The sequence below is a fragment of the Eucyclogobius newberryi genome, unplaced genomic scaffold (genome assembly GCF_026437365.1).
Source record: "Eucyclogobius newberryi isolate DKJ021-1_F unplaced genomic scaffold, fEucNew1.0.hap1 SCAF_18, whole genome shotgun sequence".
Taxonomy (NCBI): Eukaryota; Metazoa; Chordata; class Actinopteri; order Gobiiformes; family Gobiidae; genus Eucyclogobius; species Eucyclogobius newberryi.
The window spans coordinates 21,120,900-21,145,392 of NW_027315812.1; the positions used below are offsets into that span (position 1 = coordinate 21,120,900).

At 42.5% G+C, this 24,493-nt stretch overlaps 1 protein-coding gene across 10 annotated transcripts in view; it reads right to left on the reverse strand.

Annotated features, from left to right (window-relative positions):
• The window catches only part of cacnb2a (calcium channel, voltage-dependent, beta 2a), a 43,796-nt gene continuing 19,303 nt past the window's right edge, over positions 1–24,493 (reverse strand). For 5 of the 10 annotated variants that reach the window (XM_072450970.1, XM_072450973.1, XM_072450974.1 and 2 more), the window contains 12 exons: positions 15,062–15,181; positions 6,222–6,344; positions 6,020–6,150; positions 5,839–5,915; positions 5,519–5,649; positions 4,176–4,256; positions 4,047–4,105; positions 3,392–3,501; positions 2,728–2,879; positions 2,343–2,438; positions 1,663–1,845; positions 1–986 (listed from right to left, as the gene is read on the reverse strand). In XM_072450970.1, coding sequence (XP_072307071.1) covers positions 219–986; positions 1,663–1,845; positions 2,343–2,438; positions 2,728–2,879; positions 3,392–3,501; positions 4,047–4,105; positions 4,176–4,256; positions 5,519–5,649; positions 5,839–5,915; positions 6,020–6,150; positions 6,222–6,344; positions 15,062–15,181 — 2,031 coding nt within the window. In that variant the 3' untranslated portion in view covers positions 1–218. Of the gene's footprint in view, positions 987–1,662; positions 1,846–2,342; positions 2,439–2,727; positions 2,880–3,391; positions 3,502–4,046; positions 4,106–4,175; positions 4,257–5,336; positions 5,357–5,518; positions 5,650–5,838; positions 5,916–6,019; positions 6,151–6,221; positions 6,345–15,061; positions 15,182–16,725; positions 17,306–23,142; positions 23,404–24,493 lie in introns of those variants that run through there. The other 5 variants (XM_072450975.1, XM_072450980.1, XM_072450972.1 and 2 more) reach the window with 5 other exon arrangements.

Below are 24,493 nucleotides of genomic sequence, written 5' to 3' on the forward strand. Positions count from 1 at the left end.
TTTGAGAAAAGTCATGCATATCCACACATAAACATTGTCTATGCATAGATACACATACATATATTTATATTTGTATCTATGGTACCAAAACTCCTGTTGATGAAAAACAGCATTTACAAAGGTGTACATAAATAGGATGCTGTGGTTTTGGGGTGTAGCAGCACAATTGGATGACAAAATGGTCTCTCTAAGGAGCCCATCCTTAGTGTATTTGTGATTCAGGGTTTTTGTCTGTTTGGGTGGATGTACGTGTCTCTGGCCCATTCCCCTGTGTCACCCCTCTTTTTGGGAGCCACCTCTCCCTCTCGGTCCCTGTCTCTGTCCCGGTCATAGTAGTGGTGGTGGTGGTCCCGGGCAGGTCGGTGGTGATGGTGTGAGCGCTGTTTGTTGCGTTCGTTATGGTCCTGCTCGCGCTCTTTGGACTTGTGGTGTCCAGTACCATGTCCTGTCCCATGCCCCGCCTCTTCCCCTCCTCTGTGATGGTGGTGATGATGGTGGTGATTATGGTCCCGGTGGGGCACTGGCTCATAGCGCTGTTGATGCTGGGGGTGCCCCTCCCCTAAATCATCCTCCTCATCCTCCTCCTCCTCGTCTTCCTCCTCCTCCTCCTCCTCCTCCTCCTCTTCCTGGTGGAGGAGCTGTGTCTGCTGCTCCATGTAAGCTGATTCTTTGCTCTCCTTACTCTCGGGCGTCTCTGAGTCCAGTGTCTCCTGCCGGGACAGGTCCCTGGCGCGGCTGCTCTGATGGTGGTGGTGATGGTGGTGATTGTGGTGCTCAGTCCTGGTGGAAGACGATCTGTGGTGAACGTGCTCAGGTCTCCGCGATGAAGGCTCGATGCGCTCCTCCTTCGGCTCGTCCTCTGCCTCGTCAGGCTGGTCCTGGCTTGGATGGTGATGGTGATGGTGGTGGTGATGGTGCTGGTGGTCTTCTTTGGAGCTCTTTCTCTCCACCAGAGCTTTGTCACTTCTCTGCTCAGTAGCGCTCCCCTGTGGTCCGTAAAACATCAGTTAATATAATGAATGACATGTACAGAAAACACTGACAGCCCATGCACAACCATGTATATATATATATCCCTATTAGGGGAAAAGAGAGAATGCCAACTAAAACTGAGGTTTTAAATTGATAGCAAAAGGTACAGTATCAATTCAAGCACACGTACACACCAAAAAACATGCTACCTAATATATTATTACTGTACCATTATGTTCAAGTGCAGTCATCTGGACACCGGCTTGAATTTCAAAACTGAGTCCAGATGACTACAACTGAAACTTTTTCTACGATGGAACACTCCTGGATGAATGAGGGATTACACTGATTTGTACCATTAGGTGTAGCACTTCAACCTTCAGATTTCACCCCACACACTCACCACATAAATAACTATTACATGTGTAGCTCAATTCTCCTCTTCTGACAGCTCAGCATTTGCTTCATTTTCAGCCTTATAAATCCATTTGTGTTGGCATTAAACAAAAAATTTAAATGTAGCAGGCAGGACAACCAATAAAAGCTGTGAATGTGCTGGATATTTAGTATCAGCTGTAAAAAAAAATAGCTATGTCCTAAAGTGTCTGAATTGACATATATTCACATATACATGCATTATATTTTAAGTTAACTACTGTTCATCTCCTTTTTTGAGGGTTCGTCTTATACCTGTAGTGCAGAGAAAGGGGCTGTGCTGGAGGGCAGGGGGGCCGGGGGCAGCTGGGCCAGGAGTGGGTCAGGCGGGCTACCGCTGCTGGGGTGAGTGCTTTTCCAGTAGGCCTCCAGGTAATCAGCCATGTGCTCACAAGCATCCTCCAGCTGGTTTTCATCCAGAATGATGTCAAACATTTCCTGAGATAGAGAAACAGACAGTTGCAGAAAAAACCCGGGTCAAGACTTCAACACTGTACTAGTTTTGAAACATCTTCTAGAACAAAGCACGGTTTAATGTAGTATTTGCATCACTGCTTCAGTGATATCTAAAATATCATTGAGGGAAATAATGTAACTCATGACGTTCTATTTTTTCTTTTTTCATAATTATATCTCAAATTATCTAATAACCTTGAAGCAGGTGATGTGGTTTGAAATGCAAATGTATAACCTTGACACTTTGTTACCGACACATATTGCTATTTCACAAGTCCCCATCCCTGGGGTACTTTCTTCATTCTGGATTTTTTTTTTTAAATCACTAAGCAGATTACAGAAATAGAAGTGAAATTGAACTGGCAGGACTGATAAAGCTTCTAAAAATGGGACTTATCAGATATGCACAAAGCTCATGTCTCCAGGGGCCAGAACTGGGCTGAAGTCAGCAACTATTTGGGTTCAGCGCAGGGACTCACAGGAGGGCACTGAGCCAGCTTGTCGGCCGCCACCATCTGCACGTTTAGGTGTTTGGCCTGCGATTTGCCTCTGGATTTGATGAGACGCTGCAGCACCTAAACGTACATGACAGTCCATAAAAGGGGCAGAGAGTGGAATGTTCATCCAGTGCACATGTTTACAACGTATAATCTTTATTAGTGTGAAATATCAGGCTTGCAAAGTGTGTATATTCAGGTAAAAAAAAGGTGAAATAAAATCATTTCTTTTTTAAACAAGTGTGATTCTAGTATTAAGACATTTTTTGAAGTGAAAGTGAAGCAGGCCCCTTATGCAAATACTCTATGAAACATGAATGCATGCATAAAACATGAGTTACTGCAGCAACCTTCAGACCATTTTTACCTTGGGAGAGGTGATCTTTACATAGACTATAATGGGTGCAAGTGACGTCTTCCCCAGTTGTGACGGGTGGTTGATGGTATCAGCGTCAAGAACTACTAATTGTAATGTACGCGCCAGTTCGAAAATACGTTCGATCTCACTCTGGACTTCAGCTGCGGGAAAAAGGGGTCAGTTAATATACCATCAAACTATTTTAGCAGTGTCAAAAGTCCATATTACTATATATTAACATCTCCCGTGGTCAGCTGGACTAGGGAGCAACCTGAGCAGCTGCTAATTGCTTGACCTGGGGGTTTGGTGGTTCATTCCCCCGTGAACTGAACTGGCTGGCGCCTTGTCACGGACAACAACATACATCATGGACATATTCCACATTGTCATCCATAAGGGATTTGTGTGGATATTTAGGCAATTTATTTACAACATTGATGAGTTTATGATCAAATGGCTCACAGAGATCAAATCATCAAGCATGCAGTGTATCGCATTGAAGTGATAACGAGATTAATATTTCTCTGTGAATACAATGCCCCCCCGTGGTGAACTTATGATTAGTAATGTCAAAAGTTTCTTAAAACGCTTCCATCCATTCCCACATGAGCAAGGTAACCACATCAAAACACCAGGGGTTTCCCGGCATCACAATGATTCTAGACAAACATACCTAAGTTGGAGCGCGTGTTGGAGCGTTCAATAATGGCGTGTTTGCTCGGGTTGTTGAGGACCGAGCGTTTTGCAAGAGAAATGTCTGCAGTGACACGAGTTATTGATATTCTGCCACAAGAGACAAGAGAAAACAGCATGTCAACAGAAATACATACTATGACCAATACTAAACTAACAGGACCTGAGACAAACTGTAAGTTATTAGCTCTTGACTTTGATGATTATCAAAAGTACTGACTTCTTACAGGACCAAAAATGTGCCCGTGTAGGTAAGAAAAACAGTCCCCATTATGTTTCAAATTATTTGAATCTCTGTTGTCTTGTGTTGTACTTTTGAGCAGTGTCTCCAGCTGCTCATGGTATGAGTTGTATAACTTAAAGTCTCTTTTGTTCTGACCAGTCAGAAAGCAGGACGAAAAAGTAAAGGACTCAACATTGTGAAGGAGAATCTGCTCTGCTCTAGAGCCCATTATGGCCTATTAAGGACATGTAGAAGGCCTATTTAAAGCAGCAGCACACATCTCCAGGCCAAACAAACTTGTTACACACTCTCTCTGTAACCTCTAGGGGCACATAAATACCAGCCTATAGAGCTGGAAGAAGACAAGGAATGAGGAAGGAAGCATGGGTCTGCAAAGTCACTCTGAACTCACCTTCCTTCAAATCTGTGTTTTAAAAAGTCAAAGAGAGCTTTTTGCATCATGTCCGTCACCTGTGAAAGCACATGAAGAGAATGAAACATAAAAACTGAAAGGTTGAATTTGAGCTTGGCTGTATTGTACCTCATAGCCCTTAAGTGACGGTCCAACCAGAACCACAGGCCGCATGGAAGGCACAACATCGTACGGAGGAATGTGTTCCGTCTTCAGTTAAGAGAAGAGAAAAAACACTGGATCACATTTATGGAGAAAAGAGCACAGCCACCATCACAAATCACCAGAGGGTTAGAGTAACAACGAGACACAGACGAGACGCTTAAGAAAACACACTGAACCATGGCATGTTGGTCTAGGCCTGTCCACAAACAGCAGACTGAGATTTGATTTAAGACAGATTTGGATATTTTCTCACAGTGTCAACATTGCGCTGTTGGAATTAGGTTACAGTAAACTATGAAAGTGCTTTAAAACTAACAAAGAGTAAAGAGTGCCATGTCATGGTTCGGATGTTACGACGGGAAAGTGTTAGTTCAACTGTCACGGGACATGGAGGGAAATATATATATTACTTTTTGTGGGATATAGTGAGACATCAATTTACAATGTAATTATTTTGTCTTAATCTTATAGCACTTTACTGAGTTTTCACAGCTTAAACCTGCCACACTGTAAACGCGTTCACAGTTCACCACTTCTCTCCATAGTTTATTTATTTTTTGTCTTATGTTTGCTGTCGTCATTAGGCCTCCTCCAGGGAGGTTGTGGGAACTGATGCACACTCTGGCTGGCTAGCACAAAAACATACATGGACATCTGTTTAGCACTACTGATCATAACAAGATCCAGCATTCATTTACTTCATTAAGGGGCATAGGAAACTCAGTCATAAGTGTTTTAGATTATTATTATTTTCATGAGTAAGACACAATTATTAATTAGAATAATATTGTGAGAATTTAGCTGTCCCATGATTGTTTATTTATATCAATTATTGTGTAATTTAAGGTTCCCATTGATGACCATTTTAACTAGACTCATAGATTCAAATTACAGTTAGTGTGGGGACCCTAAAACTGCACCAAAGGGGCTTTCTAATTCAATAGGTTTATATTTTACGTAAAGGTTGCAGAAAAAGTTTATGGGGTCTTATTATTTGCTAAACATTTGTATAAACTGATGTCCCACTGACACAGGAACACAGGATCAACATAAACAGCACACTTTGCGGGGCCATTAGAAAGGTCAGGAGCCTGTGCTGACTGTGCACTGTTCTCCACAACTTACCGACTTTTGCTTCTGCTTAGCTGTGGTGGAGAGGAGAGAGAGAGAGGTTAAGAACAGACAAGCATGCTCACTGTGGACAGTGTTATGGACAGAACAGAGAGGGCAGTCTGAGAGAGCAGCCACGGTGTTCAGTGAAAGCTGAGCGGACGACACACAGGGGCACAGCGCGCTGTCCCGTTTACCTTCTTAAAGAAAGGCATTCGTTTCTCTTTTGCTAGGGGCGTGACAGTGTTTGGACTGGCTTTAGGGGAGCGCAGGTTGGCCGGGACCTCATTGTCCTCTGGGTCTAAGCCTGTGGCGTCTATGTCAATGGCTATGCACACAGACACACAAGAACGCCATCACACTGGGCCGAAACATGATATCTACAAACACTTTGTTTGTATTGACAAATATATGTAACTACAGACATACAAGGACAATAAAAGTATCTGAACTAGAATGTACTGGTCTCATCTCACCTGGATATGAGGGTAATCTAAAATATCTTTATAGTACTTACCAGAAGATGGAGGAGTAGATTTCCTTGAGTTAGGAACCACTTCACCTAAACTAGAGACGGATATTGCTCCCAATTTACTGAAATAAAAATAAACACAAGAGAGGGAGTCTGAGAATGATGAAAATGTAATGTGACTGCAAAGTGGTAGCAGTAATCTGGCCGGATGCATCTATGCGTGTACCTGAACTTGCCCTGCTTGGCTCGTTGCTCCTGGAAGATACGGGTGTTTTCAAGCTTCACTGGACTGGGGATGAAACCGATTTCACAGCCTTCTTTCACCAGACGTCCAATCCACCAGTCGTTGTTGAATTTCTGCACATCAGAATTAGTGTGAATCAGCCGACACATGTCATTGTTTTGAACGCTGCATGGTTATAGTGTACCTCTTTGACATGCAGGAAGTCTTTAGCCTCAAAGGAGACAGCCATGCCTGGTACAGGGACGTCATCATCCAGACTGGCGCTGTAGCTGACATTTGTGCGAACGGCGAATGCAACTGGTTTGGTCTGAAACAGAGAGATATCACTTATTTATGACAGAATAATTTTTGATTTCTTTCTGGAAGCATTTTCTTCTGACGAGTATTGAAATTGCTATAACTTTAACTATATTGCCCACTGTAGTGGACATTTGTCTCACCATCACGTGACACAATCAGTCCATCAAGCTTTACAATCAATAAATAAGTATTATACAATTCTGCTGCATTTAAAAGGAGTGTGCACCATCGCACCATCAGTGAGTATTCAACAAACAGACTGCATTTGGTACAAATTAACCTTTGTACACCTTCTTTGTAGCTAAAGGCATTCTGTATCGACCCTGATGGCATTAACTTAAACTCATCACACAGAGGATGTTCTGCATCTCTGGTGCTTTTACATCGAGGTTAAGTGGAGGGTAGAGATGTACCAATACTGGTACTGGGCACTGTGTCAGAGTCTAGATTTTTTCTTGTGTGAAAAATGTTCACTTGACAAATCAGTCATTCACTAACCTTCCCCGTAAAGTCCAATTGAGGTAGCAAAGTGTTTCTTGTGCAGACAGCTTCTATTTGAATCACATGTTTTTGTAGAAATACATTTTAGGTACCGGTACATCTCTGCCACTCACAGTGATGCAATTTGTTTGGTACAAAAATACACCACAGTAGATTTAGAACACGACAGATCAATTGTAATGTCATAAAAGTACCATGCTTAAACAGTCAAATCCAGATATCTGGACAGGTTTACAAGCCCACATTTGAGCTATGCAACACACACATGCCTTCAGAATTACATAAAATGCTTTGGGACATAATCGTGGAGTCAGCCTGGCAATGCTGGAAGCAACAGTTGGACATGCCCACAACCAGATTACATTCAGTGGGCCTCAGAGAGTGTGTGCAAGCTGACAGGAGGCGACTGCTGACAGGAGGCCACGGCGAGCCAAAACCAATGCACAGGAACGTGGCTTAGGGTAATCTCCCAACATAGATTTGTACACTCAATATTTACCTGCACATGAAAGAGGCTCAAAGGTGCAATATTTAGTGTGGAGCTTAACGGCATCTAGATCTGAGCTTTGACGTGCTAGCACACACAGACCATAAAAACTGCTCCAAATATCAGTTACAAGGCTGTGCCAGGCTGTGTACAACCAATGTTATAGGCATGTTACAGTGCAGATAGGGTAGAAATGGCGCAATGTACGGATTATAGAAAATCCTGTAAATGTTATATAGCAAAATATGGCACGTTATACTGGCTATATATCAAATGTATTTTTGAGCTTAGCCATACAGTAATCTAGAGCTGGGTGTTGTACCTCACAGTATGATACGTGTCCTGAGACATGGATAGTCATTAAAACCGCTGTTAAAATTATGTTTTGATTAAGTAGAACAAAATATATTTCAGCCTTGATGCAGCAGTCAGCAGGTTATCAGTGTTTGACAATTTATAATTAATTTATATTGTTTGAAACCCGTCATACTGGGATCTGTTTTTCCTTGGAGCACAAACAATTGGCTGGACTCTCTGGGATGTGGACCCTCTGTAGGTCTGTCTGATTTTCTGTAATTATATGTGGTAACAAGCTCTGCACAGAGGAAAATCATTCATTTTTTAAATTTGTGGGTTTGGAGAACAAACTGATCCTGATTCTTCCCAGAATTATTGATTTGACTGGAAATAAGTGGGTTACAGCTTTCTTTTTAGGGAGTGTCTACAGAGCCTAACCTTAACTCTAACCTTAACAAGGCGCGGTCTAAAACGGCGCGGTCAAATAGCGCATCAGTTTCAGGAGCCGCGGCACAAAATAACATGGCTCCTGAAACTGATGCGCTATTTGACCGCGCCGTTTTAGACCGCGCCGTGTTAAGGTTAGGGTTAAGGTTAAGGTCAGGGTCAGGGTCAGGGTGAGGGTGAGGGTTAGGGTTAGGGTTAGGGTTAGGGTTAGGGTTAGGGTTAGGGTTAAGGTTAGGGTCAGGGTTAGGGTTAAGGTTAGGGTCAGGGTCAGGGTTAGGGTTAGGGTTAGGGTTAGGGTTAGGGTTAAGGTTAGGGTCAGGGTTAGGGTTAGGGTCAGGTTTAGGGTAAAGGTTAGGGTCAGGGTTAGGGTTAGGGTCAGGTTTAGGGTAAAGGTTAGGGTCAGGGTTAGGGTTAAGGTTAGGGTCAGGGTTAGGGTTAGGGTTAGGGTTAGGGTTAGGGTTAGGGTTAAGGTTAAGGTTAGGGTCAGGGTTAGGGTTAGGGTCAGGTTTAGGGTAAAGGTTAGGGTCAGGGTTAGGGTTAGGGTCAGGTTTAGGGTAAAGGTTAGGGTCAGGGTTAGGGTTAAGGTTAGGGTCAGGGTTAGGGTCAGGGTTAGGGTTAGGGTTAAGGTTAAGGTTAGGGTCAGGGTTAGGGTTAGGGTCAGGTTTAGGGTAAAGGTTAGGGTCAGGGTTAGGGTTAGGGTTAAGGTTAGGGTCAGGGTTAGGGTCAGGGTCAGGGTTAGGGTTAGGGTCAGGTTTAGGGTAAAGGTTAGGGTCAGGGTTAGGCATGAGGCGTAGGGTTAGGGTTAGGGTCAGGTTTAGGGTAAAGGTTAGGGTCAGGGTTAGGCGTGAGGCTATACGGCAGTGCCTTGGTTCCTGAAACTGCTGGGCCATTTGACACAGCCTTATTTTCAAGCAAACATGATCAAGCATCTTGAGAGTTCCCTTTTATCAGATGTGGACAAAATGGTATAAATAAAGATAAAAACCCTAGGGTTAGGGTTTAACCCTAACCCTCAATTCAATTTGCCATGTTTGAGTCAGATTTTATTATTCATAATACGTTTCCACTTAACATTAACATTATTTGGAGCAAAACAACATGAAATATGAATGAAATGAAGAAATGCACAGTATGGAGCCTCCAAACTAGAGCTGTACTCAATATTTTGATATTGTGATATATCCAGACAGACTTCTTGCCAATACGTGTATCAATACAGAGATGTGTATCGTGATCCTTTTAAACAACATAAAGTCATTACAGTCTGCTCCATCAAAGCTGAATCTGAGGAGCTGAAAATCTGATTTAATCATAGGCGAGTGGTGTTCCAGTGTTCTTGCTGAGGGCTTTTGGCATGGCGGCCCGCCATGCGGCCGCCGGCACCCGCCATGCTGAAAAGATACCTCCAGGTATGACGATAACCGTGCGCGTGCCGCGGCATTTTAGGGTGCTGCTGCATTCGCTTGCACATATGGGTGCCGCAGGCGGCGCGGGCGAGGAACGGGCACCGACCGCCGTGATACGCCACTCCAAAGTGGCGGAGTGTGATCATATTGGCTTTCTATATCGAGGGCGCGAGCGCCGAAGGGAAATTCTTTGGTGTCCCAAATCCATCCTCAAACCTCAGCCCAGCGAGAACACTGGGGTTCTGATATTGAGGACATTGTAAACATGAAATTATACTGCATTTTGTTATTCCACTTAAACAAACATAGTAAACTCTTTTAAGGTTTAACACTGATTTTATGGTATACCCATGTATCAGGGAGCGTATCGTATCAAGTTCTGAGTATTTGGATTTGTATCTTGCATATTTATTGCAAGTATCTTCATATTTATTGTATCGTGAGGTACTAGGCAATACCCAGCCTTACTCCAAACCAGTGCAGTTCAGTCTAAAATTAAAAACATTAAGCAATTCATTGACTGACATGGATTTTTTTCGATGTTCCATTACAAGTGTATGAGCATTTCACCTCTCAAGTTGAGAGATTGGATTGTGAGAGGATATTATTGATTAACTAGCTACAGTGAGGGAGTTTTCAAAGCTTCTTGCTAAGAGCGAGCAGTTTCTAAATTCCCTATTCGAAGTATTTAACTTTTTTAAGTAACCCAAGGATTATTACAGATATTTTCCTCCTCCACAGGTCAAATGGAGTGATTTGTTTGCATGGATCTGCTGCAGGTTTTAAAGGCGGGCTGTGGGGGCCTCGGGGAAATGTGCGCTCAGGTCGATCGTTAATCAGAGCTTTCCAGGAGCGCCTTACAAGGGACAAGTGTCTGCCTTTCACGGCCTTCACTGTCCACTGCAGCAGGCTGAGTTACAACAGGTGAAATAAACTAGCTGGGATTATAGCTGTAATTCATGAGTGAAAGCCCTCCTCTGCTGTATAAATATTCACTTGCTGGTTGGTGACATTTCTTAAGAGTTGTGGAGGCTGCAGAGGACGGGGCGACCTTGCTAAAGCGACCCATTAGCGCTTGTATGTAGTGAATGTATTCTCTCACATCTTGTGGGCTCCACGCGGGCGGCCTGTCACATTATATTGGTTTAATTGCATTTTTCAGCCAATCCCACGCAGCGCTGGTCCCAGTTTACATAGAGCAAGCTGAATTTGTAAAACCACCACGGTCCAATGTTGGTTGTTACGTAACACATGAGCTTTCATTATGGATGTCAGAAGGACTGCGCTGACAGGGAGAAAGACATTGGAAGAACGTTAGAGAGGAAGTAGGGGTGTGCAATATTGACAAAAATAAATATCTTGAGGATTCCGATAACAATAGTAGAGAATATTATGTCAATCCAAAAGAAAGGCATTCAAATGTGTCTTTAAACCTTTTAGTTTAGATTAGGGATGTCAAGATAATCACAATACAAGTGTAACAAAAAAATAATAATCGAGACAATTTAAGATGCATAATTTTGTCTTGTATGTAAAGAACGTTAAAATTATTTTGTCATTCAGAAAGTCTTAATGTGTTAAGAAGACAATGGGGATGAAAGGGAATAATTTATTAATAATCATGGCATTTTTTCTCACAATAATTGTAACACTAACATTTGATATTACGACATCCCAAGTTGAGAATCAGACAAATTTGAAATATCTCGAAAATGAATCACAAAAATGCTGAATTATTATCACATACAACCTTATTTGAAAGTTTAGAGCATTAATCTATAAAGGATATACTCAATATTCAAATTTTGCCTAATTTCAAAACAACACTCACAATTTTATCTCTGATGTATTGCCCGTCTCTACTGGGCAGTAAAATGTATGTGTAAAATAATGGAGATTGAGGCCAAGACATGGACAAATTGCACAGTCCAGAAATGCCCAATCTGTTACTGGGATCCAAGGTCACAGAGCAATGAACCACAGCCAATTAATATGGCATGGCAATATCACAGCGCTCAGTGAATATTTTATTGGTTAATACCTGGATGCCCTCTGTGCGCTCAGACTGACGTGCTGGCCTTGTGGCTGTTGATTTGCCACCTTACATGCCTTTGCTTCTCCATTAGCAGCTCAAGTCGCCTCTCTCTGCCGCTATAAATCTGCGATCCACATTGTTTCTCCTGGATGTTGGCGATCGATCAGAAATGAATCCTACGCAGCTCGGTGTGCCTTAGGCAGCACAGGGAGGCATGTCAAATTCATTTTATATGGTGAGAATGCAGCTGAGCATTCATTCATTTATTATTAGATATTTATATAAGTTTTATGTTTGTGTTTGCGCCATGAATTATAGGCTGCAGTCACCGTAACAACTACAGAATGGTCACAGTAATATACCACTTAACTATATCGACTATATCATTCATAAAATGAAAGCCGTAACAATATTTTTTGGAGCTCAATATTTATTGCGCGTCTTTTCTTTGCACTAATAAGTCCCTGTTTGATATTTTTTTGGTATTGTATTAACATTTCAGCTGTAGTGAGTATAAGAATCAATACATCAGACTCATAAATAATACTAATAACTAGTTAAGTTGTGTTTCATTCAGCTTATGTTTTTTATGATATGATTCATTTGGAAAAGGGTTTACTGGGATAAAGTTATTGTGTAAGTGGCATAAAAGTAGAAAAAGCTTCAGTTGTAGTCATCTGGACTCAGTTTGAAAAAATAGACGTTTCGACTCTCATCCAAGAGTCATTGTCAATAAAAGAATTTAGATCGAGAACTCCGATATTAATACTGTTCTGTGGTAAGACCCGCCCATTGGGAGGAGCCTTCCTGAAGTAGAAAGAGTTGTTTGTTTCAACAGAAACTCCCCCCTTGTATCTACCGAGCTAGCCCATTCAGAATCTTAATGGGCTATTAGAATCCTCTTTGTCTTTGTGAGACCCTGGCTCAACCACCCTGAGTACCTGATTAGCATCTGAATGTCCTCTACCTTTCCAGGGGTTCAGTAACCCATTATAAATAACAGGAAGATTAAACCTTAGCCCTCCATTTCTGTTTAAAGAAGGTCTTTCTTTTTTAACAAAAATAGCTTCCTTGACTCCTCTTTCAAACCATCTTTTCTCCCTGCTTAAAACCTTCACCTCACCGTCTTCAAACGAGTGATTAGAGGCTTCAAGATGGAGACGCACGGCACTCTGTGGTCCTGAACTTGTATTTCTTCTGTGCTGTTATTTATAATGGGTTACTGAACCCCTGGAAAGGTAGAGGACCTGGACAAGGACATTTAGATGCTAATCAGGTACTCAGGGTGGTTGAGCCAGGGTCTCACAAAGACAAAGAGGATTCTAATAGCCCACTAAAATTCTGAATAGGCTAGCTCGGTAGATACAAGGGGGGAGTTTCTGTTGAAACAAACAACTCTTTCTACTTCAGGAAGGCTCCTCCCAATGGGCGGGTCTTACCACAGAACAGTATTAATATCGGAGTTCTTGACCTAAATTCTGTTATTGACAATGACTCTTGGATGAGAGTCGAAACGTCTATTTTTTCAAACTGAGTCCAGATGACTACAACTGAAGCTTTTTCTACTATGGAACACACCTGGACGAATGAGGGATTACACCGACATAAGTGGCATAAAGTTGTTTCTATATTATCGTATATGGTGATATTTTCTGTAAAAATATAGTTATTGTTATGGTGATATAACAAATGTTGGTGCGATACAGGTACAGGTGAAATGTTTAGAGTATCTAACAAAGCAGCGTATCAAATGTGATGCTGCTGTGGGGATAAATCAGAGCAGTGGATTGGATGGGTGTGTGTTGTCTGTGGTGAGGGGCCGAGGTGACAGACTGAAACGTGAGAGCGAGCGTCTCAGAGAAAGCCCACAGTGCGTCAATTACAGCTGAGCCACTTCATTACCTCAACCAGCGTTCACAGCTCATGTTTGTACAGTAAACGCCATCATATTAGCTTGAAAGATACCACGAAATAACAGAAGATGCACTAATTCATACTAGATCATTTTTTTTTCTTCTAGTATCATCCAGATCAACATTTTATCATAGCGTGAAGAACACTGTTGTATACGCAAATTCTTTAAATGTATAAGATAGAACATGTCCCAAGCTAAATTGGTAATTCAAAGTTACTTGATTTGTTTTGCATTTATTACGATCTGTATTGATTTCTAGGAGAAATCATCCACTCTACGCTGTTGGTGAGGCGGATCGTACCGAGTCACTTAATCTTCCAGAAAATCAAAGCATGTCTGACAATAGTCCTACATCACGTGGCTCAGTTTATCAAAACAATGTACCAACTCTAATTTACGTAAATAGAGTGTAATAGAACACACATTTAAAGAAAACCTGGTAATGTGGTCTGTTGATCTGTTAAGTTTCCTAAATGTGGATGAAAGATGAGGCTTTATCGCATCTCTATATTTAATTTGTCATTGGCTGTCTTCATATCCCCACATCAGTGATGTAATGGCTTGAGGGTAAATCAGATAGAAAGTCGATTTGGAATAGTGATGTGAATAGACTTTGAAGGGCCAGGACATATTGGGGCCTGCAGGACAGAAATATGAGTGGTACGCTTCTGCTGAAGTGCTCGTAAAGACACTTCCTCTGACCTGGCCGTGCTCTCTCACTGTGCACGCGGTAAAGCCTCTTGTCTGTGGGGGGCGCTATAGAGCGAATAAGTACGATCTGAAAGAGTTTACACTGTCAAAAGTGTCGTTTGAGGAGTCCGAAGCGGCTCACGGGAGGTACGACAATCCAACGCAAGGTAATTGTAAGGGATTAAAGATTTTGGATTGGAGAAAAAAATAAATACAAATAATAATAACATAATACTGTATGGTGTTGGTAATAATTGTACTTTCATTGACTGGTTCACTTTAAGCCCTATAGCCGATATGACGCCCGGACTAGCTCTCCTAAGAGATAGTCTGGGCACGTCAGGCTTAATGGTGGAGCGCGGTTCCATGCACCAGGTCCAGGTGACAAGGGTCTGTTAGGTTTTGAGAGTTCATATTTTTAAACTGAACTTTGGAATTATAAAGAATTTATTTAGGAAAATCCATGCCTAAAACCTACTTAAGTAGGTGTTCGGCTCAGGACCGTTTCTGTCTTTAAGAATACAAACTGTTGTGTTTCAAGAACCCTGAAGACTTACATCCACACAAATGAACAAGTCAACATCCAGGTTGAGTAACTAACTACATACTAAAAACTACAGTTAATATTGTAAATCTGAACAGGGACAATGTTACAAAGGTCACAACACCAGCTGACGCCATTTTTGGGGCTCCTTTGAATCCAGTTTGAGCCAACATCCGTCTTAAACATGGTAAATCTCAGAACATCCAGGTTTTATATACCGTACACACACAATATTTAGTAAGAAACAGAAATATACTTAAATGTGTTATTCTATCATGTATCTGCCTCAAAGCCTGACCACATGAATCCTAAATTCTGTCATGGCAGCCTGGCATGAATTCCTCTGACAGCCTGCTCTATTTGGGTCCGTCCAGGCTCAGCGGGAGGTTGGTGGGTACAGACCTTGGCCTTGTCGAGCTGTGCCTGGGCCTGGCGCTCTGCCTCTCTGCGCACTGCCTCCTTATCCTCCTCCAGGGACACATCCGAATCGGACGGGCGGCTGGTGTACGAGTCGGCCGAACCCTGAAACACACAGGACGACCACAGTGACAATTTGAACTGGTAAATGCGAATACGCTTCAAATCGTTGTAAGTCTAATACTGTGAAATGCGTGGCGTGCTTGGCTGGAGTTAGTGACAAAATAAGCAGTTTTATTTTCACAATAAAAGACAATTGAAAGGAAAAAGTGTGATTACACAGTAAATTAGGTATGCTTGTTTGGTTCAGTAATAGTTATTGGCAAAACAAATATTAATACTAATAATAAAACTAATACTAATACTAATACTAATACTAGAAGGGCCAAAACAGACTTTTGGGATGAAAATCTTGTTCTAGGAAATGGTACATTTTGGTATTGCCTGGAGATGAATAATTCCAGCCACACGGCCATGAAAAAGAAACACTTTCAATAATTCAAAAGTTTTAATGCAACAATCAAAATAGAATAATTAGCTGATTCAAATTATTCCAACAAATTAAACAATTAGTATCAACATTATCAGCCCATCCTGCTATCAACAATGTTTTACTGTGTTACAGCCTGTGCGGAAGTGAGCACTTCCTCCTTCCTGAAGAAACGCACCAAAGAACATAAAGTGTCCTTCATGAATTACCATCGTCTTCTTGTCTCTGCTTTGCTCTGGGTCTCATACGGGACGCTCAGGAACACCATGTCCAAATATTTATGGATATAAATGGAAACCCATACAGGATAGAACCTCCTGCATTCTGCCATAAAAAGATCACTCATAAATAATTGCAGGGCATAAAGTAAAGCTTGTGATTGCAGTGCTTTTTAAATATACATGATGACAATGTTACATCAGAGTAAAGCCCATTGTCTTTGTCAAACCTAGCGTTAATTGCGAGCCCCATGCAGCCTACCCTTACCTGCACGCTACTACACCACCCACACCAGCTCGTTCATTCATCCCACTGCACCATAACACTGGTGTCTGAGTTAAAAATAGCCTCCTTCACTCGCTCCTGATTAGAATTACCAAAGCGTCGCACACAAAGACGGCGGCTCGTACCTCTGCCTTTTCTCTCCTTATGCCGCCTGACTGATGACCCAAATGACCCAAATATCATGATGTTTTGCCAATACAAGGTTGTTCCTGTTTATGTCAATACAAACATTTGTCATATCAATCATCATGCACTCGTCTGTCCCGCTCTCCCTGCTTTGAGCCTTGCTTGAATAACCCAATAACTCCACAGAGCGCTGGCGTATCATTTGTAAACTGGAAAGAGCTGTGTTTGAAATTCCATTGAAGTAGTATTACCACATACATGAGCAAAGTGGTGGTGGTAAAAATAAATACATAAAAATATCCACAGAAGCTGAGACATGAGGATGAGCACAACCTTGGTGGGTCAGGAGGAGGTGATGTGGAGCTCTGCCCAGAATCTGACAGCTCACTGATAACAACTGCCCGTGTGTGGTAATAACTGTCCAATAACCAGCCTGACCCCACCTGCCGCCTGATGGATACCTTCACACACACACACACATCACACTGCACTGCACGCGCTCACTTTCACACAGCATGGAGCTGCTTACACAGGCATCGGAGTTCTTGACGTGACCTCCCTTGGCTCGTTTCAGCAGGCGGATCCAGGTGGCCTTCATCAGCCACACTGGTCATTCACCTGAGGACACTGTGGGCGCCCTCACTCCGGCTCCAGGCTCCACTCCAGCTACAGGTACATTCAACAGAGCCACTACATCCACAGCGTCGGCACGTCACGGCTCCCGCACTGACACTGCTCTCATGTCGGGAGGAACGGGCACCGGCGGAGTTCAGGCTCCTTGTTTTGCTGCAGTTACAGCTAGCTCCTCTGCTACGACTCTTGATCTTCCTGCTGCAAAAGATGGGGACTGCACAGGAGATCTCTGCCCCGCGCATAATCTCAGCAGCGCTCTGCTTGTCCGCCCAGTCTCCTTGATGCTCTGTCCGCTGCAGGTGCTCCACTCTAAGAGCAGTCAGGAGGTTGTACAGTCCCTCATCTCTCTCTCTCTCTCCTCAGCAGCGATGTGCTCAAACAGTTGTACTACAGTCCGATGAGCATGTGCTCCTGATGCAAGCGCCGTCTCAGTCCGCGCTGTGTCCCTGTGCTTCTCCTCCTCAGCTCTCACACTGCCTCTCTCACTCCCTCCTCCTCCTGTCACTCCCTCACTGTTTCACTGTTGCCCATCACACTCTCAATCTACTTATTGCGTCTATGCAGTGATCACTACTGGATAGTGCCAGATCCTCCGCGCGCTTTGATTCATGCATTCAAATAGGCATGCCCCAAAACAATAGCTGACTGTGTGGCATAACAGTTCACCCTGGGCAAGGTTGTGCTCACGCTCAATAAATGTAAACAACACCATGTGTAGACATTATTCACTGTATAGCCTAATGCATGGAAGGTAGCTGTACAGCAATTATCAGGTAAACGTTTGAGCAAGCAGGTACAGTACATTTTTAGATTTAAAATGATAAATGTCAAGAGTTATGTCACAGCCAACATTTGATGCTGCAATGTCCATAACGCTGCTGCTTTATTGCGTAGAGCTTTGCTGATGCATGAAGCTCCTCTGTGTAACCTATGGAGTGGTTGTGATTGGTCAGAGGGCAACAGGGAGGGGGCAGTCCTTCCCAGAGGAGCACTAACTGTAGATCAAGAAATTACATGGTTAATCAGCGCTGGTTATCAAATCCAATCAATGACACGCCCCCATGTGTTCAGAGCCTCTTCACGAAACAAGCATGAGACTAAAAATGACACATCTTACATGAAAGGAAGGAGAGCTGGGATATAACGTGGTTTGAGCTCATTAAGAAGCTAAATGAGCACAGTGATGACTTTCTTCATTATGTTCCATGCACGGGTGGACACCAGAAAATTAGCACATTCAGGTGGTGATAATGTTACTGTACAATCTTAGACAATCGTCAAACTCTCCAACAGTGCACAGATATTGATGAACAGGACCAGAATCAGTACTACTAATAAAAGACTGAGATGAGATTGCTGTACCAATTTGACTTAACTAAATTGGTGCTTTGTGGCTGTTGCTGCTGCAGCTGCTGTTGCTGCTGCTGGAACACTTGTCCAAAGGAAGTCAGTGGTGTGAGAAATCATTTGGCGTAACACTGCATTACAAAAATGCAATAAAGAATGAATGGATACTGATGAGAGTTATGATTTTATAATTCATTAGGTCTTACTTTTACTTTACTTGATTCCATTAAGTGCTGCTTTTTTTGTAACTGTAATTGAACTGCTGGTCCAACTTTTTTGATTTGGGTCATTTCTGTATTTTCATAAGGAAGACAACTTATCAAATGTACAACAAAAAGCGTTTATTTAAAAAAAACAAAAAACCTTGTGGTGTCTTCAAATCATACAAAAAAAGAGTATAATGTCGCAATTGTTGTTCGTGAGGTATACCAAACTATAATCTGGATTCTGGACTATAATCAAAACTATTAAAAATTATAACAAAAGAGACAGAAAAAGTGATATTTCCACATTCATTTTGATGGATAATTTTTTGGTTCGGTTTATGGTTTGTGTGATACTTGAACCTCAACTAATACATTTAGAACATGTTTTAGGACATTCCTGATGCATTGTGAAAATATTACCTGAATTTTGTTATCAAAATCAAATAAATTAAGATATGAATTTGTATTGCCCACCCCTATGTGCATCTTGTTTATGCAGTTGGAAAATGTATTAAAAACGCTGTCACTGTCTTATTTTTGGAGCAGTTCCTGAGCCGCCTGTTTTAGCTTGACATGTATGGGGCACATATGTACGGTGCAGTGTGACTGATGCCCGCGGTGCTTTCAGGGCAGGGCACAGATGCTCTGAACGGGGAGCCCAATGGAGGCTGTGGAGTTGTGAGGTGGAGCAGCACTGACACAGACACAGGGAGACAGAGCAGGCCCTCGAGCTGCTGCCCACTACCACACTCTGTCACTGCACACACCACCAGACAATACAAACATGACACTAACTGTGGGGCACTCGCATGTGGACTTTCAAGAGGTTGGAAAATCAAGTCCAAATAGCCACTGGAGATGAGCTATAATCGGGGCTAAATATTGATATTGTGTGTGTGTGTGTGTGTGTATGTGTGTGTGTGTGTGTGTGTATGTGTGTGTGTGTGTGTGTGTGTGAAAATATATCAAGCCCCATGCATGCTGTCTAAAAGTATAGACAAGCCTCTTTGACAAGGTGTTCAGCAGCTGACGAGAACTAAAATAACTTTAGTATTAGAACATAGCGTCTTTAGGTATTGACAGCTAACAGCATCTAGGCCTACATGTCAGCCTATGCCCTCTTACAAGAGGCAGGCTTACTTCATCCTTTCATCCAGTGGTTGTAGGTGAGTGGGGTTAGAACAGGGGTGGGCAATTATTTTCCTCCGAGGGCCATATTTGAATCCAGGCAAGTAGCGGAGGGCCGGCCCGCGATCATAATAAAATATCACTTTTCTGTCAAATATAGGCTATTTAATCTATTATCTAATTCATTTTTTAATATCATTTAATTCATTATTAAGGATACAAGTGCAGACAGATGTTACAGAGGGCCACATCATGATTCTGGGGCCACAAATGCCCAGGTCTAGCGATAAGGGCAAAACCCCCGCCCAAAAAAACAATATTACTTGGTATGTTTGGCGGGCCGGATTATAAAGACAAACGGGCCGTATGTGGCCCGCGGGCCATAGTTTGCCCACTCCTGGGTTAGAATCTCCTATTGACAGACAAATAACAGTTTTCAAATTAGATTAAGCTGCATTCTGTAAAAAATAAATAGTTTATTTTTTAAGTTAACATTTACGTTTCACTTTAACATGTCAGAGAAAGATTTGGAGGACATATTGAAAGGACATTGCACTCTGCTTCTCTCATTGATTAGTGTGGACACGGGTCTTCACGATAACCTCCCTCAGCGGTGGCACAAGAATCATTACATTACCACATTACAAATGACCACAGACATTACTCTAGTGGAATAAGATGCTGCTGCTATCTATTAGAAAGCAGTTAACTAGAAGCTCCTTATGCTCTGAAAGTACTGGTATTTTTATCCACCGCAGAGGGGTGGAGGTGAGAGAAAAAAGTGTTTAATCTAACAATTAAAAGTGTTTCAGTGATATCACGGCAAACTGGAATAATTTCTTCTTTTGAGTGAACTTGAGTCACACTACACTCAAAGTAAACCATCATGTCTTGGCCTCAGCTGGCCTCCAATCAGCATCCTTGGCTGTGGGTATCGGACGTTTCTCGTACCTGGAGCATTTCCCTTGACAGAAAATTGTAGGTCTATTTTCTCCTGTAAAGATTAGATCTGATAGAAATAAGATGTGCCTAAAAAACAAACTGAGAGTGTCCTTGGCCGTGTTAGTACAGAGGACATGGTAAATTGTGGTCTAGGTTTTATAGGAGACAAAATAACAGGGCTAAGGTGTAGCCCTCAGCTAGACTTCATTACGTCTTAGAAACACCACTGTTTATATTCAGCCTGAGCTGTCCATCAGATGCTGAACTGCTGGACCCACTGAACCCTGGGGACTAGAAGGGCTAATATCAAACCTTCTAACTTACACTGAATGCAAAGGTAAACCCTATAAAGCAAATCAGTGTGAATGTGAGGTGAATGACTAAAGAATAGTCACACCGCAGAACATTTTAGTGCTTTTTGTTTAAATTCCAAAGAAATTAAACACAACTTTATTCTAAAACTATGTGTACTTTATAGAATACATTTTTTTTCACTGTTGAGTTTTGCAGGAAGCAAAACTAAAGTGATAACGCCAAAAATGTCAAGTACACATAATAATCCCTTTTGTGACTTTGCTATATAATAAGGGATATTCCTATTAGCTGTTGCCTAAGCATAGGCAACTTTCTGTCTTAGAAGGCACAGGCTGGTACAGGCTACAGTTCCATGGCATACCCTATGCAAACATGTGTGCGGTTTGTGGTTTTTAGTCTCTGCCCATTCCCACAGAATGAAAGCTACAAAGCTTGCACTGAGCGTTCCTGTTGTGTGGTCAGTGCAGCTCTCACACGAGTGCAGAGTGAACGGCTGCTCGTATCTAGGCAGGTCCTCTGCGGCTGACAGGTCCAGGTTTAAGTTTTGGCGTTGGCGACTCACTCTTGGCTCAAACCAAAGGCTCTTGTTTAGCCTCCATCGGACCATCACTGCCTCATCACTCGGCATAACACAAACTCAGTTAAATCAACGGTCAGCAAAGTGTCTCTTTGTCAAAGGATAAAGACATGACACTGATGATGCTTTATGAAGCAGCAGATATTCAAACTTATTAAATACTACAACAGAAGAAAGAATGTGAAGAGCACAGTGTAAGATAAAGGGGGCGGGGTGGAGCAAAGGGATTGGCCGCACTGTCGTCAAGGTGACACTGACAGGCCAGTGAAAAAAGTGTTTACCATGTGCCAGTACATTAGATAAATGCATCATCCCAATGAGGGGATGAACTTTCTCCTGCTGTCAATCACATGACCATATCCCACAATGCAATTGGCAAGATGAAACTGGATCTGATGACCCTCATGTCCCATATCATGGTGTGCATCAGCAGAAGATTAAACACAAGAAACAGAAATGGTACTCAAATCTAATTGTCAGAGCATTTTAAATGAAATTCTGTCCTTGTTTCTTGAGGATTCACTTGCCCTTAAGCAGAGGACCAAGTCCCACAGTGGAATCACAGCCGTGAACAGGATGATAGCACGTCATGTGGATACAGTAATGGAGGCTCCTCCGGTCCCTTCTGGGTTGTGCTTGCGTCATCAAAACTGTGGCAGTTTGCTGCTGTATGGAGCAGAATGTGGATGATTGATGACGATTGGCCAAGAGGGGAAAGGGAGCCACTAACCACCTCCACTGAAGCAAAACATCACTTCTTACAAATGGGACTGAGCTGGCCCAAAATTACACCAGGACCATACACTTTATCACAGGGAGGAAGTTAAAGGTGACTTTAAGGGATTGTTAAGCTAAAAAGCATTTAGACAGCATCATATTCTTTACACTAATATTTTAAGGTTCATGTGAAGAACTGGATGAGGTCATCGTTTCAGGTGGAGGACAGGGGCTGATATACTGTAACTATATGGCTGATTCACTCTTCTGGAAATAAATATCTGAGATTATGATCCACATATGTTCAACCTGATCATCAATTGTTTGGGATTGGCTGTACTAAACTTGCAATAATAATCTTATGAATGAAATTTCCCCATGTGTGGACAATAAAGGATTATCTTATCTTATCTTACTTTAATCACATCAGTGGGTTGAACATTTTCACCACTTACTCCACTTACTGTGCCCTGTCCAAACCAGGCTGTGTAACCCATGCCACAGCTCTTAGTCCACCACTTCACAGTCACTCCACAAATCACAGAGGCAACCCCTCCGAGCAGTTACAGGAGATACAGTAGGCGTTGGCTGAAGAATGGGCTCACATACTCTTTCAGTTACAGGTTCAAATGATCAAACAAGTGCTTTTGTTATACAGCAGCAGTTACAAAGGAGCAAAACACACTACAACTGTATTCAGTCCAAATCTTTCACATATCACACTCACGTTCCAGAACTAAATGAGTCATGTATTGCTGTAAATGCTGAGTTAAACGTATTTAAGTGGCCCCTTTGTTTAGGTTTTATGGCTGAGATAAACATAGTGCTTTTCTTGTACGTAAAGCCAAACTTTTAACTCCAATTGTATGAATTCTGCCCCAACAGTCTGAGCTCCAGAGATAGCGTAGAATGCAGCGGTCTTTTTCCCAATTCAAAATGTTCAGCTTTCTCACAGTCTTGGTGACGTTGAAAGTATAGTGTGTGTTTTACGCCCCTTTAAACCGTGCACTAATGCGCTCCGTTCTCCTGCAGAGTTCCTCTTTGTTTCGGGGAGAGCGAGAGAAAAGTGTGCAGGACTCACCAAATCTGAGTCCTCACTGGTGGAGTGGTACATTGTGCCCAGTCGAGGCCGGTCAGACCCTCCTCAGCTGCAGCCCATCTCCTCTGCAGGAACTCCCTCCAGCCGCAACACTTCCCCTTACAAATCCCCTCGTCCGCCTCCGTCTCAGGCTCTGTCCCGGCGCTCAAAGTTAGGGAGAAGTTCCTGAGCTCCGGCCCGCTTTACTTTTCAGTGAGAGGCAGGGAAAAGGCGGACGTCTTTCCCACGCTGGGAGAAGACTCACAACGCGCAACCGTCCTCAAGCTCCAAAAACAAGCCCCCCTGCCCCCTGGCCCTCTCCCCTCCCACACACACACACACACACACACACACACACACACACACACACACACACACACACACACACACACACAGACGTACACTCCACGCTCTCACACACACACTTTGGAGGAAGTAGAGTTACTCGCCAGCATGGCAGGCCTGAAAATTCCAGAAAAGCACCAAAAGCAGCGGCAGAGTAGTTGTTTTTTTAAGTGGGTTTGATTTGGCCACTCTGTGTGTCGCTGCACTAAAGGGGAGAGGAAGACTACAACTTACTCCTAAACTCCACACATGCTTTTGAGAGCCAGACGGCAGGAAGCAATCATCTGCAAAACATCAGCTTGAAGACATATTTGCTTTGATGATCTGGACAAACCAAACAAAGCGGTGCACATTGAGGTACAGGCAAAAGGAAGTGGCCAAAAATAAATAACAAACTACAAATCGACTATAAAATTAAAGCCGTATAAAAGTCATTCCCGTGCAGATGTTGGGTACATGTTGGAGCGTTCCAAGTGCTCACCAGCTGCACTGTCTGGAGCAAGAAGTGGTTAAATCAAAGACACTTTGTTCTGAACTGTGATGTGTGTGAACTTGTGTTACGTCACAGAGGACAGTTAAGTTTAATGTGAAGTTCAGTCACAGGCGCATCAAACGCGTGCACCGCTCGATTACTCTGCAGGAAAAAAGCTGTACACTGGAAGCATACACACACATACATATATTCATCAAGAGTAACAGTTATTGTATTGTTTTCAGTATATCCGATATTTGGCTTTCTGATAACCAATATTAGGTACTTTTTGCATTTGTAAAAAATAATAACAAAATATTCCGGATAAGAAATAAAATTACTCTTGATGTTGTAAAAGTAGAGCCATACATTTAGATTAATGGCTCATTTTATTTCAAAATATCAGCGCCAAATATCAGCTCAGTGTTCAACGTCGGAGCAGTACAAATTTCTGGGAACAATATCAACATTTGAACTCATATATCACCGATTCCTTGTTATTAAAGTCTGTGAAGAGTCTATATTCTCCTTCACGAT